Source organism: Heteronotia binoei, chromosome 21 (genome assembly GCF_032191835.1).
Source record: "Heteronotia binoei isolate CCM8104 ecotype False Entrance Well chromosome 21, APGP_CSIRO_Hbin_v1, whole genome shotgun sequence".
Classification (NCBI taxonomy): domain Eukaryota; kingdom Metazoa; phylum Chordata; class Lepidosauria; order Squamata; family Gekkonidae; genus Heteronotia; species Heteronotia binoei.
The window spans coordinates 30,825,634-30,842,345 of NC_083243.1; the positions used below are offsets into that span (position 1 = coordinate 30,825,634).

General features: G+C 45.8%; 1 protein-coding gene across 9 annotated transcripts in view; it reads right to left on the reverse strand.

Annotated features, from left to right (window-relative positions):
* Positions 1 to 3,096: 3,096 nt before the first annotated feature.
* Positions 3,097 to 16,712, reverse strand: part of EML1 (EMAP like 1) — a 216,436-nt gene continuing 202,820 nt past the window's right edge. For all 9 annotated transcript variants that reach the window (XM_060263011.1, XM_060263006.1, XM_060263007.1 and 6 more), the window contains 6 exons: positions 16,084 to 16,172; positions 13,694 to 13,791; positions 9,273 to 9,360; positions 9,006 to 9,101; positions 5,496 to 5,626; positions 3,097 to 4,036 (listed from right to left, as the gene is read on the reverse strand). In XM_060263011.1, coding sequence (XP_060118994.1) covers positions 3,911 to 4,036; positions 5,496 to 5,626; positions 9,006 to 9,101; positions 9,273 to 9,360; positions 13,694 to 13,791; positions 16,084 to 16,172 — 628 coding nt within the window. In that variant the 3' untranslated portion in view covers positions 3,097 to 3,910. The remainder of the gene's footprint in view (positions 4,037 to 5,495; positions 5,627 to 9,005; positions 9,102 to 9,272; positions 9,361 to 13,693; positions 13,792 to 16,083; positions 16,173 to 16,712) is intronic.

Here is a 16,712-nt window from a genome sequence, read left to right on the forward strand (position 1 = left end):
ACGACCCTTCTCCAAGCAGCAGCAACCAGCCCCAACAGGACAGGGAGACACTGAAGAGCCAGTTAGAGCAGTGGGACGACAGCCAAGCCCAAAACTGTGGAAGAACACGGCATGGCGGCTGACAGTGAAACAGGTAATGGTGTGTCCCAAATCCCAGCATGTTCCTGAGGGGAGGGATGAATGCTGGCAGGAGACAGCTGTCAAGTGATAGGCTGACATCTGGGAGGAGGGCAGAATGAGGAAGGAGAAATCCTGCCCTTCCTAGGCCAGAGTGCCCCTAAAATACTGGCCCTTGATGATACCTGGGGGGCAGGGGGAGACGACAGAGGCAAGAATCTCCAGCCAGCCCCTCATTGGCCTGAGGCCTTGCCAGTTGAGAGGGCCCCGCCTCATGAGAAGAGAGAATGAAGCAATCTGGGGGGTTCCTCCCCCGGGAAGGCCCTTGAAAGGAGGATGGAAGGAGGGCTAGGAAGGAAGAACAAGGTCATATCCCAGATGTGTGTGGGAAAGTCCTGGAGGAAGCAGAGGAGAGGGAACTGGGTGAATGTATAAATTGATAGTGAGGCCTGTATAAATCGATGTACAATTCAATGGTGCGGCCTCATTTGGAGCACTGTGTACAATTCTGGTCACCACACCTCAAAAAAAGGTATTATAGCATAGTGCAGAAAAGTGCAACTAGATTAAAAGGGTTGGAACACTTTCCCTATGAAGAAAGGTTGGGGCTCTTTAGCTTGGAGAAACGTCGACTGCGGGGTGACATGATAGAGGTTTACAAGAGAATGCATGGGATAGAGAAGGTAGAGAAAGAAGTACTTTTCTCCCTTTCTCACAATACAAGAACTTGTGGACACTCAATGAAATTGCTGAGCAGTCAGGTTAGAACGGATAAAAGGAAGTACTTCTTCACCTAAAAGGTGATTAACACGTGGAATTTACTGCCACAGGAGGTGGCGACAGCTACAAGCATAGGCAGCTTCAAGAGGGGATTGGATAAACATATGGAGCAGAGGTCTATCAGTGGCTATTAGTCACAGGGTATAGATAGAACTCTCTGTTTGGAGCAAGTGATGTTCCATATTCTTGGTGCTGGGCAGGGGGCAACACTGGTGGACCTTCTGATGGCACTTTTTTTTGGCAGGGCCCTCTCAATAGTGGGAGGGCTTCTAGTGGAGAGCCAGTTTGGTGTAGTGGTTAAGTGTGCAGACTCTTATCTGGGAGAACCGGGTTTGATTCCCCACTCCTCCACTTGCACCTGCTGGAATGGTCTTGGGTCAGCCATAGCTCCGGCAGAGGTTGTCCTTGAAAGGGCAGCAGCTGTGAGAGCCCTCTCCAGCCCCACCCACCTCACAGGGTGTTTGTTGTGGGGGAGGAAGGTAAAGGAGATTGTGAGCCGCTCTGAGACTCTTCGGAGTGGAGGGCGGGATATAAATCCAATATCTTCTTCTTCTTCTTCTTCTTCTTCTAGTGTCTTGGCCCCACTGGTGGACCTTCTGATGGCACCTGTCACTGTGCAAGAGTGTTGGACTGGATTGGCCATTGGCCTGATCCAACATGGTTTCTCTTATGTTCTTAATGTAAGCCCCCTTCCCCTTTTGCTTTTCTGATGTGCTCCTTAAGATTTTGCCTTGAGAATGGAATCCTGGAGGGCTCTGCAGCCGTGGACTCAACCCCAGAGCCCCCAGAAGCAGACAAGAACATTCAATAACTAACTAACTGAAAGTGGGGAGATAAAAATCCAGAGCAGCAGGTTTGACTTTTGTTGCTTTAACCAAGGTGAAGATACAAAAAACATTTCAGTCAACCCAAGTTATATTGACAGATGTCCATTTCTGGGATGTTAAACAACAGTAGGTAAAATGCTGAACAGTGTGACACAACCACATTAGAACAATTCACCTTGATAACATGATTTTTATTGGTGTCCTGTACTTTAAGTGTAGCAGGCTGGGGATGTAACTTTTTTTTTTTAAAGAAAGCTTCAAAACTTATTAAATCTTCATTGAATTACTCTAAACAACCCATGATTCAGTTAATTCCCATTTCCTGTCCATTACACACACCCCACACCGCCACCACCACTTTTACGATTTAAGCATTTGCTTATAGCAATGCTCCCCTTTAAAATGTTTTCTAAATACATTCCCCCAATGTAAACACTTTTTCTCAGTCTCCGTCACAATCAAAACTGGTAAGGCCTTTGGAACTCTCTTACGTCGTCCTCCAGTTCACTTGGTTGCAAAACAACAATCTTTACTTCTCAGTATAAATTTTCATCCATCAAAAGATGTTGGGCCGGGGGACTTGATTCATTACTGATCGGCCATTTTGGCTAGCCCCAAGTGGGCTGCATGGTATGATCAGGGGTGGAATTCGAGCAGGAGCTCCTTTGCATATTAGGCCACACACCCCTGATGTAGCCAATTCTCCAAGAACTTACAAGATTCTTTTTTTGTAAGCTCTTGGGAGGATTGGCTACATCGGGGTGTGTGGCCTAATATGCAAAGGAACTCCTGCTAGAATTCCACCCCTGGGTATGATCGAAGAATAGCAGCCGGACATCTTCCAAAACATTACAAAGGGGGCCCGGGGGGGGGGGGTAGCCATCTCTCGGACTGTGCCCAGAATTGCGGCCCCTAATACCAAGTTAGGCTGCATGCAGTCTAGTTGGCCTTCTTAATGGTTTATATACATTTTATTTCTGCGTTTCCTTCGCAGGTTTACAGCGTACTTTAAAAAGTTCCCTTTATACTCTGTCTCCTCAGCCTTTAACACACGAATATACAATATCCATAAGCAAGACAAGTAAAGCTTAGAATGCCTTACCGTTCTTTATGAACTGCTATAAAAACCTTACGTATGTGTAAGGCGGTAGCACTCATGCTGATCAACTTGACGAATCCTTTTATTCTGTCAAAGGAACCATGGTGATGGGGTCAAGTTGGTTTCATTATTTTTAATCAAATGGTTCATGTAGAAGTTTTTCTTTGAAAAGGGGGTTTTGTCTTGACCCAGATTACCTGAACCTGTCATCCCTGCTGAGACTCTCAAGTTAAAACTGGGATGGTGCCTGATAAATTTAATTGAACAACAACAACAACAACAAAAAGGGAAGCTTTTATTTCGTTGTGACCAAACCCCACCCCAGTGGAAACTGGTCCATCGATCACATCTGTGGGATTGTATCCTTTCACTTTTAACGTTTGCTACGCCGGAAAATTTAAACAATGCAAAATTAACAGATTCTCTTTCACGTTTCCTTGTTTAAACAAGTTCTTTACTTTAGAAGAAACTCGGCAAGTTCTGCTGTCGTGAACTGTCTTATTTCATTTCAGATCGCAGACCTAAGGCAGCTCCTTTCAAAAGAAAGAGTATTGCAGTATCTAGGGGCTTCTCTAGCTCGCGTTGCACCTTCTGCACCCATCAAAAGCTGGAGCACCGTTATTTGAGTGGTCACTGGGACCTTCTAACTATGCAGCCAGACGGTACAAAAGGGTAAATAATGAAACTATGAAGCACGTATATGTAACTATCAGGATGAGCTTTCTGCCCAGCTATTAATAGAAAACAGTCCTGTTTGTATGTATTGCATAAATGTTCAAGCCATGGATTCATTTTAAAGTTGTACTGCTTTGTATGTTGTGTACAACTACAAAACAAGAGGGTCTTCCTCCCCCACAAAGGGCCCCCCCCCAATGCTTAACAAGTTACTGAAATAAGTATGGCAGCTAGCCGAGGACTTTGCTTTCCTGAGGTTTTGTAAGGATTTTTTTTCTTCTTCAAACTTAAAAATCACAGTGACTAGGCTAGACGGCAACCATACTGTTAAATTTTAAATATACAGTTTTTATACAGGACTTCTGTGCAGGGGCCAGTTCTTGGCAACACATCTGTTCAGACAAGGTTTCCTCTAAATGACGCGCCACTGCATAATACTGGTATCTTTTCCACCTGTTGAGATGAGATGAGTGTCTTCATATAGAAAATCTACGTTGGTTACGTGACTACTGTGCCCACCGTACACGTGACTGGGAGCCTGAAATGAAGAGAGATAACCATTGCTAACAAAAATGTAAACGTTGGTAATAGGTGCAATTGCCAAAAAACCCTGCTTTCATCTATCAACATGTTTTGTGCTAGGAGGAAGAGGAGGAAGAAGAGACTGGATTTATATCCCGACCTTCACTACCTGAAGAAGTCTCAGAGCAGCTTACAATCTCCTTCCCTTCCCCTCCCCACAACAGACACCCTGTGAGGTAGGTGAGGCTGAGAGAGCTCTCCCAAAACTGGTCTTGAGCGGAACAGCTCCAAAAGAACTCCGACTGACCCAAGGTTACATCAGCAGGTGCAAGTGAAGGAGTGGGGGAATCAAACTCGGTTCTCCCAGATAAGAGTCCGCACACTTAACCACTACTCTAGGCTGGCTCTCAAAGAGGTAGTGGGATCCAACAACGTGTGAGCAGAAAAGAAAATAACTGTCAGTTTGTGTGGTTTTAGATAACCGACAGTTTGCAAAATATTAGCTCAAAATAAAATAAAATGTAACAATTATTTAATTCACTTTTTGAAATCTCATTGGAAGAACTACTGTGCACTATGCCTTGTGCACACCTAGGAGAAAAACTCAGTTACCAATACAAGCTCACAGTAAAGAGCAATTTCAGCACTTCTGCTTATGCTTCATTGATTTAGTTCCCAATACAGATGCAATGTTAAGTGATGGATGTCCACTCGTAATAGTCATATTTGAACCAAGATGTGTCTTTTCATCTAAACTGGGGCCTGTAAGAGTTAAGAGAATGAGCCCTGAAGCCTCCAGTTCAAAGTTCACTTGGCTGCACAGGAGGCAAGTTAGGAGAATGCTGTCCCCACGTGGCTCAGTGTCTCGTCTTGTTTGGACTCAAGCTGATGACTTCAATGAACTTCTTGTTGTTGTTCAGTCGCACAGTCGAGTCCGACCCCATGGAAAAAGTCTTGCCAGGCCCTCCTGTCTTCCACCGTCCTCCGAAGTCTGCTCAAATTCGTGTCTGTTACATCAGTGGACTTAGAAAGGCGCAAGTCTGCTTAAGTCTCTGTTATGTATTGAGACTGGAACTTGGCCTTAGGGTCAAGCAGGGACTGGGCTGAGCTTGAGGCTCCCTTAGAATAGCCACCTGGATTCTGGAAGGAGGCCAATCAGGGGTCCTTAGGCTAGCCGGGAACCTATAGTTGTGTGTCATGGGTTTTTGGGTGGGGTTATTTGCATGCATATAAGCAGGGTCTTTGGCCCTGCAAGCCAGTTTCTACCTTGCTATGCTGAATCACTGAATAAAGAGCTGAATTCACTATCACCTGAGCGTCCTCATGCTTCGAACCCAGTACATTTTACTGGTGACGAAGACCCTAAGGCCAAGTTTCAGTCTCAATACATAACAGTCTCTTTACAGCGTAAGAACTATACTCAAAAGGGCCTTTTCTCTACCTTAAACAATACTCTGAACCCATCTCATACGTACCCTGAACTGTGAACATGGATATGAGAAGAGATGTACTTTGCCAAAGTCATCACCGGTTGACAACAGTTTCCTCCCCTGTGAGCGGCAGACGGCATTGATATCTGTGCCATCGGAGCCTTCTGGCCACACACCTGAAAGACAAAACGAGCATTTTAGCATTTCTTCAGTTCATCTGCTTTAAATACCTTCTCTTTTAACCCGGATCACTCGCCCAGGGTCTGCTGTCTACGGATTTGTGTCCTTCTCTGAAAACAATGTATAGCGCCCTTCCAGCTGGCTAACACAACAACCTTGAGAGGTAGGCTAGGCTGAGGCAGTACGGTTAGTGCAAGGTCACCCCACAAACTTCTCTGGCAGATTGGGGATCTGAACCTGGGTCTACATCTAGGCTGAAGGCTACTTTGACAGGTAATTCTACTCTAGAAGCAAAGAAAATGAGAGCAGACTAAATCAACTACCTTGTTTCAAAAACCATGACCCTTGCCAGGACCGGCAAGGAATATATATATATTTTTTTTGGGGGGGGGGGGGTCAAAATTAAAAAATGGTGCCCCCTTATGGGCCCATTCTACCTTATAGGCCCATAGAATAGAATGGACTCCATACCCAATTTGGCATCCACCCTCTGCTGGCGCCTGAGGAAAGCACCCCCCTCTGCCCGCCCCCCCCCCCCCGATCCGGCCCTGACTCTTGCCTCCTACTTCCAGGTATCCTGGAAACTGCAGTTTTATGATAGTTCTTTAGACAGCACACCTTGTTAAATTTTCTGCATTTCACAGATAATGGGTTAGATACAAAGAACCATGAATGGAATGAATTCACAGAACAAGTATCTCCGCTTTACCACCATGGCCTTCTTCAGTAGCCTACACCCCTTCTCCCAAACATGATAATGAGAGTCTCATTAAATGATAAACGAGTGATGAGCAGAGCTGGAGCTCCCCCAACACATCTCCCAGACACACCTACTCCCAGGGACAAACCTACCGAAGCACCCATGGCTTGCGAAGGCTCCTAAATGCTGCAAGAGGGGAGGAGGGGTTTCAGGCTTCCCTTCTGTGCTACTTCCCTGAATGGGCTGCAAGGGAGGGGGCTGTTTGTCCCTTTCTCTGGCTCCACAGGTCCTGGGATCAGGGGGTTGCAGTAAAAAGATGGGCGGGGGAACCAGCAGAAAACTTGCTTGAGCTCTTTATTTCATTTCATTTCTATTTTTAGCCTGCCCTTCCTGTAGAACAGGCTCAGGGCAGGTTACATCATAAAAACAATCAACAGCAAAAAAAACCCCAATTTAAAATATATAAAATCTAAAATTACAGAGAACAATAGGTACTAAAATGGCAAATTCTGCCTCACAGACATGGCCTATTGTCCAGGTCCAGCAGGTCTTATAGCACTGGGATGGAATAAAGTGGGGAGGCTGATGACAAGTGACATCCACTGCCTCAGCTGAAAGCCTAACACAACAAAAAATACAAGCTAGTGACCAATTTACTAAGAAATATATAGAACATAAGAGAAGCCATGTTAGATCAGGCCAACAGCCCATCCAGTCCAACATTCTGTGTCACACAGTGGCAAAATTTATATATATATATATATATATACACACACACACACACACACACACACAGTGGCTAATAGCCACTGATGGACCTCTGCTCCATATTTTTATCTAAACTCCTCTTGAAGGTGGCTATGCTTGTGGCCGCCACCACCTCCTGTGGCAGTGAATTCCACATGTTAATCACCCTTTGGGTGAAGAAGTACTTCCTTTTATCCGTTTTAACCTGTCTGCTCAGCAATTTCATCGAATGCCCATGAGTTCTTGTATTGTGAGAAAGGGAGAAAAGGACTTCTTTCTCTACTTTCTCCTTCCCATGCATTATCTTGTAAACCTCTATCATGTCACCCCACAGTCGATGTTTCTCCAAGCTAAAGAGCCCCAAGTGTTTCAACCTTTCTTCATAGGGAAAGTGTTCCAGCCCTTTAATCATTCTAGTTGCCCTTTTCTGCACTTTCTCCAATGCTATAATATCCTTTTTGAGGTGCGGCAACCAGAATTGCACACAGTACTCCAAAGAGACCGCACCATCGATTTATACAGGGGCATTATGATACTGACTGATTTGTTTTCAATTCCCTTCCTAATAATTCCCAGCATGGCGTTGGCCTTTTTTATTGCAAACACACACTGTCTTGACATTTTCAGTGAGTTATCTATCACGACCCCAAGATCTCTCTCTTGGTCAGTCTCTGCCAGTCCACACCCCATCAACTTGTATTTGTAGCTGGGATTTTTGGCCCCAATGTGCATTACTTTGCACTTGGCCACACTGAACCACATCTGCCACGTTGACGCCCACTCACCCAGCCTCAACAGATCCCTTTGGAGTTCCTCACAATCCTCTCTGATTCTCACCACCCCGAACAATTTAGTGTCATCCGTAAACTTGGCCACTTCACTGCTCACTCCCAACTGTAAATCATTTATGAACAAGTTAAAGAGCATGGGACCCAGTACCGAGCCCTGCGGCACCCCACTGCTTACCGTCCTCCACTGCGAAGACTGCCCATTTATACTCACTCTCTGCTTCCTATTACTCAGCCAGTTTTTGATCCACAAGAGGACCTGTCCTTTTACTCCATGACTCTCAAGCTTTCTAAGGAGCCTTTGATGAGGAACTTTATCAAAAGCTTTCTGGAAGTCAAGGTAAACAACATCTATCGGGTCTCCTTTGTCCACATGTTTGTTCACCCTCTCAAAGAAATGTAACAGGTTAGCGAGGCAAGATCTTCCCTTACAGAACCAGTCCAAATGTCCAAAACATGTACATTCAAGTCCCAAAGTAGTGCAGTGACAAGCCAATCGATTAAGTACTTGTTTCTTTCCAGTCTTCATCAGACCTGGGACCAATATTGATTCAATTATATAGATTCTTTACATAATTTTTAAAAAAGGGGATGCCGAGCATCTCCAACAGCGATTTCACATCGGCTACAGCAAGAAGCCTCATACTGAGCTGTAGCCAATGTGAAATTGGCCCCAGGTCTGATGAAGACTGGAAAGAAACAAGTACTTAATCGATTGGCTTGTCACCACACTACTTTGGGACTTGAATGTACATGTTTTGGACATTTGGACTGGTTTCTATATATTTCTTAGTAAATTGGTCACTAGCTTGTATTTTTTGTTGTGTTATCCATTATGGTGACCTCTCTCCGATTATATTCTATTCAACTAAAAGCCTGGCAAAAGAGCTCTGTTTTATAGGCCCTGCAGAATTGAAGCAGATCCTGCAGAGCTCTTGCTCCGTTTGTGGATTTCTGCTGATTCCTCCTCCCTCAGCTGCATCTCATTCTGTTCTTGAGGGTCCCCTGATTTCTTGGAGCTACTTTTCAGGGGCCACAGAGGGATGGAAATTAAGGGTTGCATCTTGATTCTTGTTAAAAGGCTGACATGCTGGAAGTCAGCTAATTGCAGAGGCACGAAAAACTGGCTGAAGAGCTTACCGAAAACGTGGAACCCTAAAGTACACGTGTACGTCATCCATTCTATGTCTCTAGTGGTTTCCACGCTTACTACTTGTTTACAAGCCGAAGGAACCCCTGCACAAAAAGATGGGAGACAGACACACCAGTTAAAAGGGTACACAGTGAAGCTTCGGAGGCCAAAAACACATGTCCCTGATCAGTTGTGGTTTCTTTTTCCATCTCAGAAATACTTTACTAGCCAAGAATGAACTCTGTGCTGAGGACAAAACCCTATTTGTTACTCACAGTATAGGATTTCATAGTCCCCTGAATTAGACACGAGGTACTGAGAATTGACGGACCAATCCAAGTGAGTAATGAAGCTGGAATGACCCTATGAGGGGAGAGAGAGGTATTATATTAATTCCAGCAACGTAACATTCCCCCAACAGAATTACACCAGCACATATAAAAAGCTATACAGAAAGGTACACTGAAGCCTTGTTTACATTACAAACCGTGGGCGACCTGTGTTTGGGTAGCAACCTGGGGCACCCCGTTAGTGACCTGTGTTTGGGTAGCAACCCGGGGCACCACACTGGAACTACAGGGCTCCTGTCCAAAGTTCCATGTGCTCTTTTGATGTGGAAGAAAAAGAGTGGCGCACGTCTGACTGAACTGAGGGCGCATCTGTTAAGGCCCAATTTAAACCTGAGGCTAGAGGGCAAGGAGAACTTTGCACATGTCACATGATGTGCACTCAGCATCTCATTTCAACAGGTCTATTTATTTATTTAGGGTATGTCTATGCCATATCTTCAGAGTCCCCTGCTCAAGGCGGCTTACAGTTAGAAGAAAAAGAGGAGACTGGATTTATACCCCACCCTTTGCTACCTGAAGGAGTCTCAGAGCAGCTTACAACCTCCTTTCCCTTCCCCTCCCCATAACAGACACTCTGTGAGGTATGTGGAGCATGTGGAGGTGCATGTGAAGAAGTGGGGAATCAAACTCAGTTCTCCCAGATAAGAGTCTGCACACTTAACCACTACACCAAGCTGGTGAGGAAGAGTTGGTTTTTATACCCTGCTTTCCTCTATCCTCAGGAGTCTCAAAGCCACTTACAATCCCTTACTCTCCACACAACAGGCACCATGTGAGGTAGGTTGGGCTGAGAGAGTTTGAGGGAACTGTGACTGGCCCCCAAGGTCATGTGGAGGAGAAGGAGGGGGGCAGTAAACCTGGATCTCTAGAATCTGTCACTCTCAACCAATACACCACACTGGCTGTCAACATCACACATTTAAAATGTGTCAACATCATACATTTAAAATAAGCCAATGGGCACAAACATGGTAAAAGCTATCAACAGAACAGTAGGAGACCATTAAATAAGCTGATAAAATAAGCAGAGAGCCAGTTTGGTGTAGTGGTTAAGTATGCGGACTCTTATCTGTGAGAACCGGGTTTGATTCCCCACCCCTCCACTTGTAGCTGCTGGAATGGCCTTGCGTCAGCCATAGCTCTTGTAGGAGTTGTCCTTGAAAGGGCAGCTGCTGCGAGAGCTCTCTCAGCCCCACCCACCTCACAGGGTGTCTGTTGTGGGGGGGGGAGGTAAAGGAGATTGTGACCGTTCTGAGACTTTGAGATTCAGAGTGTAGGGTGGGATGTACATCCAATACCTTCTTCAGTGTTCCCTCTGAGTTAGTGTGAGCTAGCTCAGTTTTTTAGCTTCTGGGCCCAGAGCAAACTAGTTTATGCAGTAGCCAAATTGCTCGCTCCCAACTTCAATGCCAGTAGCTCACAAAGTAGAATTTTTACTCCACAGCTTAGACAGAACATTGAAGGTAAGCCCCCTGCCCCCTAAAAGGCTGGGTTAAAAAAAAAAAGTGTTTTGGCCTGGAGCCTATCAGAAAGGTCTACTGATTTATTGATTCAAAACCTTTGTACGTCTGCCCTTTCTACCGGAAAGTGTGGTGTAGTGGTTAATGTGCCGGGTTCAAATCCCCATTCTGCCATGGAACTTTGCTGGGTGACCCTGGATGAGTCACATGCTCTCTCTCTTGGAGGAGAGGAGAATGATTGAAGCTGCTTTGTGTAGTAAATAAATACATGTGCAACATTAGCAGGCCGGATCAATGCCTGGCCGGGCTGTGGACCTCTGCCGTGTTAACACTGCACAGCAAGCAGATGAGGGATCAGTTTCAATGAACCACTGAGCGTGTGCAGCATCACATGGGCAGGTTCTTTCCTAGCAGCATCAGAGGTCGTTGGTAGAAAAATAGGTGGTGGAGTTTATTAGCATAACACGTTAGCATATGCTGCCCCCCCACTAGCCAAAAGCAACCCGATGCAAGAAAGGAGAGCCCCGGGCGAGTGAGGCCTGCTTGGGCTGGCTAGAGATCCAGCCAGCCCAAGCAGGCCTCACTCAGCTGGGGCTCTCCTTCGCCCCCTCCCCCAGTCAAAAGGCCGGCAAGCCACCAGCCACCCAAAATCAAATAAGTGGAGAAAAGGTGGCACAGGCTTCTTTAGGGGTTAATGTGGGCTGCTGGGGGTGTGGCAAAGCTCCTAATGGCTGGCTGACTGGCTGCCCGCTCTCCTAATCCAGGGATTGTTATGGACAAAGTAGGTGGGGAGGAGTAGGGGGAACCCTCAGAAAGGTTCAGGACCTGTGCTCCTATGAGCTCCTGCTGAATTCAAGGCCTGAGAAGCATCATGTACCCACAAGGGCTACCAGTATTCAATATGGCTCTACATGCCTACCAAGGTTTCCTTATACCCCTTCCAGGACTGGGAGCTCTCATTCTTCTGAGCTCCTACTTTCGGTTCAAAGAAAAGCTTACTTGCACAAATGGCTCTTTTTATAACCCTCTCGACTTTAAAAACAGTTGTCTTGAATGAAGACTACCCAGAGTAAAAGCTTCAAGCCTCACCCTCACGTTCTTAATTCAGGTGATGTAAACGAAATCAATCCATGACGGAGTGGGTTAGTGTGTTGGACTAGGATTTGGGAACCCGGGTTCCAGTTTCTCCCCTGCCATGGAAACTTGCTGGAGGAACTTTGCCCAGTCACACATGCTCTGCTTAACATACCTCCTAGGGTTGTTGTGAGCAGGAATGCACAGGAGTGCAGTTCTGGCTGGTTTGGTGTCAGGGGTGTGTGGCCTAACATGCAAATGAGTTCCTGCTGGGCTTTTTCGGCAAAAAGCCCTGTGTAAAGCAACGGTGATGTCAGGGGTGTGACCTAATATGCAAATGAGTTCCTGATGGGCTTCTTAGTTCCTGCTGGGCTTTTTCTACAAAAAAACCCCACCCTGATTGTGAGGATAAAATGGAGGAGAGGAAAGCCAGTGTGGTGTAGCAGTTAAGAGCAGTGGACTCTAACCTGGAGCACTGGGTTCGATTTCTCAGTTCTCCGCACGAACCCAGCTAGGTGACTCTGGGTCACTCACGGCTCTTTCAGAACTCTCTCAACCCAAAAGATAGGTCTAGCTCACCACCTAATGGTGTATAACACTAAGAGAGCTAGAACTTTGTGTGTGTGTGTGTGTCTGCGCCTGGAAGTCCTGGTGACCCATACTGGAGCATGAAGGACATTCGGAGAAGTCTTGATAGCCTGCCATTGCCTCCTGACCCTGGTATTCCTTTGGGGGGGTCTCCCATCCAAGTATTTGCCAGGGTCTGTCCTGTTTTGCTTCTGAGATCTGATGAGACTGGGCTGGCCGGGGCTATCCAAGTCAGGGCAACTTTGTTGGTCTTAAAGGTGCCGCTGGACTCAAACTTTGTTCTATTGCTTCAGACCAAGATGGCTACCCACCTGAATCTGTCTTGTGTCATAACTTAGCTAGGCTCATGTTCGTTTTTCTTTCCTTCGATCTGTTTCTGCTGGATAGCCAGGGTTTTTTTTTTTTTGAGCAGGAACTCAGTTCCGGCTGACTTGGGAGCAGGAGGTATGGCCTAATATGCGAATGAATTCCTGCTGGGCTTTTCCTACAAAAAGCCCTGTGGATGGCTATTTTAGGGTGTGGCCTAATATGCAAATGATTCCTGCTGGGCTTTTTCTACAAAAACCCCTGTGGATGGCTATTTCCCATGTATGTGCTAAAAGTTTAATCTTTAGTAATAAAGTTTATTTCCTATCTAAGGAAGCAGACTGTGATTCAAATCCTACCCTTACATGCTAAGGACACGGATGCAAAATAGGCACTGAAGTCATTGGAAGCTCTGCCCTTCGTACTTGCTCAGAGGCAGCCTTACCAGGGTTCCCAGAAGCAGCCTTCCCAAGGCGCTGGTTACAGGATGGGCTGCGTTTTGTATCTTGGGGTGGTGACACAGAAGAGGGACTTGCTTTTGCATGCAGGCAAACATGCGACACGCATGTGAGAACACACAGATCCAGGGGAGTTTATGACACTAGTGAATTATGATGATGCTTCAAACAGATTCTGGAAATATTTGTTTCCCTTGGAAACAAAAGTAATCTGAAGTGGTAAAAATATTTTGACTGTAAGTGACTGGGGGGAAAGTACTTTTTTAAAAAGAATATTGTTGAAACAAGAGCCTGAGTAACTTCTGGAAGTAATTTAATAGTTTTTCATTTTGCAAAACTCGGAGCGGTTGGGGAAATGAGATAAAATCACTTTAAACGCTACTTTGTGCCCTATTTTTTTTTAAATGCTACTCAAACCTTCTGGGTATTTTAAGCAACAAGAAATAAGGTGGAAACTTACTGAGCATTTGCCGATTCTACTGTATTTTCTCCCACTGTCGTTAACGCTGTATATGTAAATACAATTATCATGAGAACCTATTGCCAAGAAATTGCCATCTGTATGCACAGAAAATAAAACAAAACAATCATATTTAAGTTTCAGTGTTGCGATAATTAGGGTGCACAAGAGGTCAAGATATCTGGATACATGTGTTCGTATTAATGGTCAGCAGAGGCAAAATTCTAGCAGGAGCTCCTTTGCATATTAGGCCTTGTAAGCTTTTGGAGGATTGGCTACAGCAGGGGCCTAATATGCAAAGGAGTTCCTGCTAGAATTCCACCCGATGGTCAGCATCTGCACTGGGGAGGGGGGGGCCTCACTTGGACACCGGGAGCTCTAACCCTCCCCTTCAAGAAGCAGCCACTGCCCACTCCCCGAAAAGCCCTCAACCTTCCCAGAACTGCACTTCATGAGACACGAGAAGCTGCTAGGGAAAACAAACATTGGCCTTCTCCCTTTGACAAGTGGAAATGCTTTCTGCTCATGCATGAGAAAGATCAGATCTCATCCACCAGAACTTGCAGAGAAGCTGTGCTTGATAGACTGCACTCCATGAGCCGAATCCACTCTCCTGCCCAGTGGCATGCCGGACCCTCTGCTCTGCCAATGTCAGCCTCATCAAAGGTCAGTGCAGTATGACAACCTGTGATGCTGCTGTGATGGGTGGAAGCACTGCAAGACAACACAGACTGTGGCTTCTTTCTCCTGCTGTCTGACTTGAAAGCTGCCGCTACTTGTGTGTGGAGAATCGTATGTTCTGGGAGCCCACCACCAGGCACGTATCCTTCCAACAGCTGCAGTTGCCATGCTGCATGAACAGGAATGATGCCATGCGTGCCACAGGTCCAGACCATGCAACCTGACCATTGGGGTTTTCAAGGTTTGTGTTGATGCATATAAAGATTGTACACACACAGAGTGCAATCACGCAAGAGTTTTGGCCCGACCTAGCCACACCTCCCTCCAGATTTAACGTACACAAGCACACGTGCACATCTGCTCCAAGAGTCCCGCCCGTACCTACCTCATCTTAGGATGAGCTGGGACCGGATTAAATAGCTACTGGGTACTTCCCAGTAGCAAATCTCTAAATCGTATGTAGGGCGTGTTTCCTGGCTGTCTGAACGGCTGGGCACATGCTGTGGTCACCCCACATGCACACAAGGAGTCTGAATGCTCCTTGTGTGTGTGTGTGTGGCTGGTGCCTCTCCCAGCAGCAGGGCGGGGGTTGTGTGAATCCCTGGGCACACACCAAACAATACTAGCTTTTTCAAAGCCAGAATACTGCCAAGCCAGACTTCTTGTGTGATCGCACCCATAGTCAATACTCTGGTTGCACAATATGGCAACCATGCTTATTGAGAGGACTGCAGGTAGTGCACACTCCTAGTACGTGTGATTGTTAACATATGAAGAGGGTTAATGTCGCAGCAGTGTTCCCTGAACAGCAGCTTATCCTTGCTGCCTCCAAGCCCCCAGGTATAGCTGGGCTTTATACAATCTCAGATCTGTGCTGCCACAGAGCGAAGAAGGGAAGGACTCGCAACAGTGTGATTGTTGCTATACAGGGCTTTTTTTTTTTTTTTAGCAGGAACGCACAGGAATGCAGTTCTGGCTGGCTTGGTGTCAGGGGTGTGTGGCCTAATATGCAAATGAGTTCCTGCTGGGTTTTTGTAGGAAACAATAGTGAGATCAGGGGGTGTGGCCTAATATGCAAATGAGTTCCTGCTGGGCTTTTTCTACAAACAAAGCCCTGTTGCTACACATTCTAATTTTATGGGCTTGCTCCCCCCCAAAAAATGCTCTATATTTTATGTTGTGTTACCTGGCCAGAACAATATGTTATGTATGGTGGTGGTGGTGGGGGCTTAGGCTGGCCTTAAGCACAACCAGATATGAAGTGCCATTGTAATTTAGTCTCTTAAAAAGATACTCTTGAACACATTCAATCAATTAGGAGTACAGCACTGGGGAACTTTTTAAATGGCCAGTTACCCATACTGAAACCAAACCACAAAACTGGAAAGGTCACATTCACCGTGGCTTTGCCGGATCCAAAGACCAGCCATGCGAATTGGCTGCGAGACACTGCCAGTTGCTGAAACAACATTAAAAATGCCCTTGTTCAAATTAGCTGCCCCCCCCCACGTTAATGGCTTAAGTTTTTCCTGTTAACAAAATAAAAATATATTTAATATATCAAGATTTAAACCTTAAAAGAGAAGCCTTCAGTGATGTGCCAAGAAATCTAAGCACAGTATTTAAGAGTGTGACATTAGCAAGCATGGTTGCTACAGCATTCAGGCCCCTTCCATTTTGTTTAAACAACTGAGCAAGCGATGCCAAACCTGGTGAGTAACGCATTGTGGACAGCTGTTCGTTCCCGTCTGTGTGCACAGTGACCAAATCTTTTGTTTCAGTGTCAAACACAAACCACCTGTCGAAAACACAAGAAGGAAAAGTCAACAAGTTGTTTGGCAGAGAAGGGGAGCAGGGATCATCAACTCCACCCCCCCCGCCCCCCAAATCATTCTCAATGTCAGAAGAGGAACCATGTTCTGTTGACAATGAAGCCGCGAACAATGAAGATGGGATCAGCTTGGCTGCAACAAATATTTACCAGAAAGCCTGTGAACATTTTAATATCAAAGCCCTCTAGTCAAATATTATTACTGTTCAAATATATTGCTCCTTTTAAAGGCAGGCAGGCAACTGAGACATACTTGTTCACAAAATGACTGAGCTTTTTCATGTCAATTATACAAATGAGAAAATGCAACACTATCGTTTCACTTGTCTGGGCTATTTTCCTTTTTCTGAGATAGGTTTTAGGAAAGCCAATGCACAAATAACCTTTCTGTCTGTGCTTTTTCATGGCGCAGAGTGGTAGAGCTACAGTACTGCAGTCCGAGCTCTCTGCTCATGACCTGAGTTCGATCCTGGTGGAAGCTGGGTTCAGGTAGCCGGCTCAAGATTG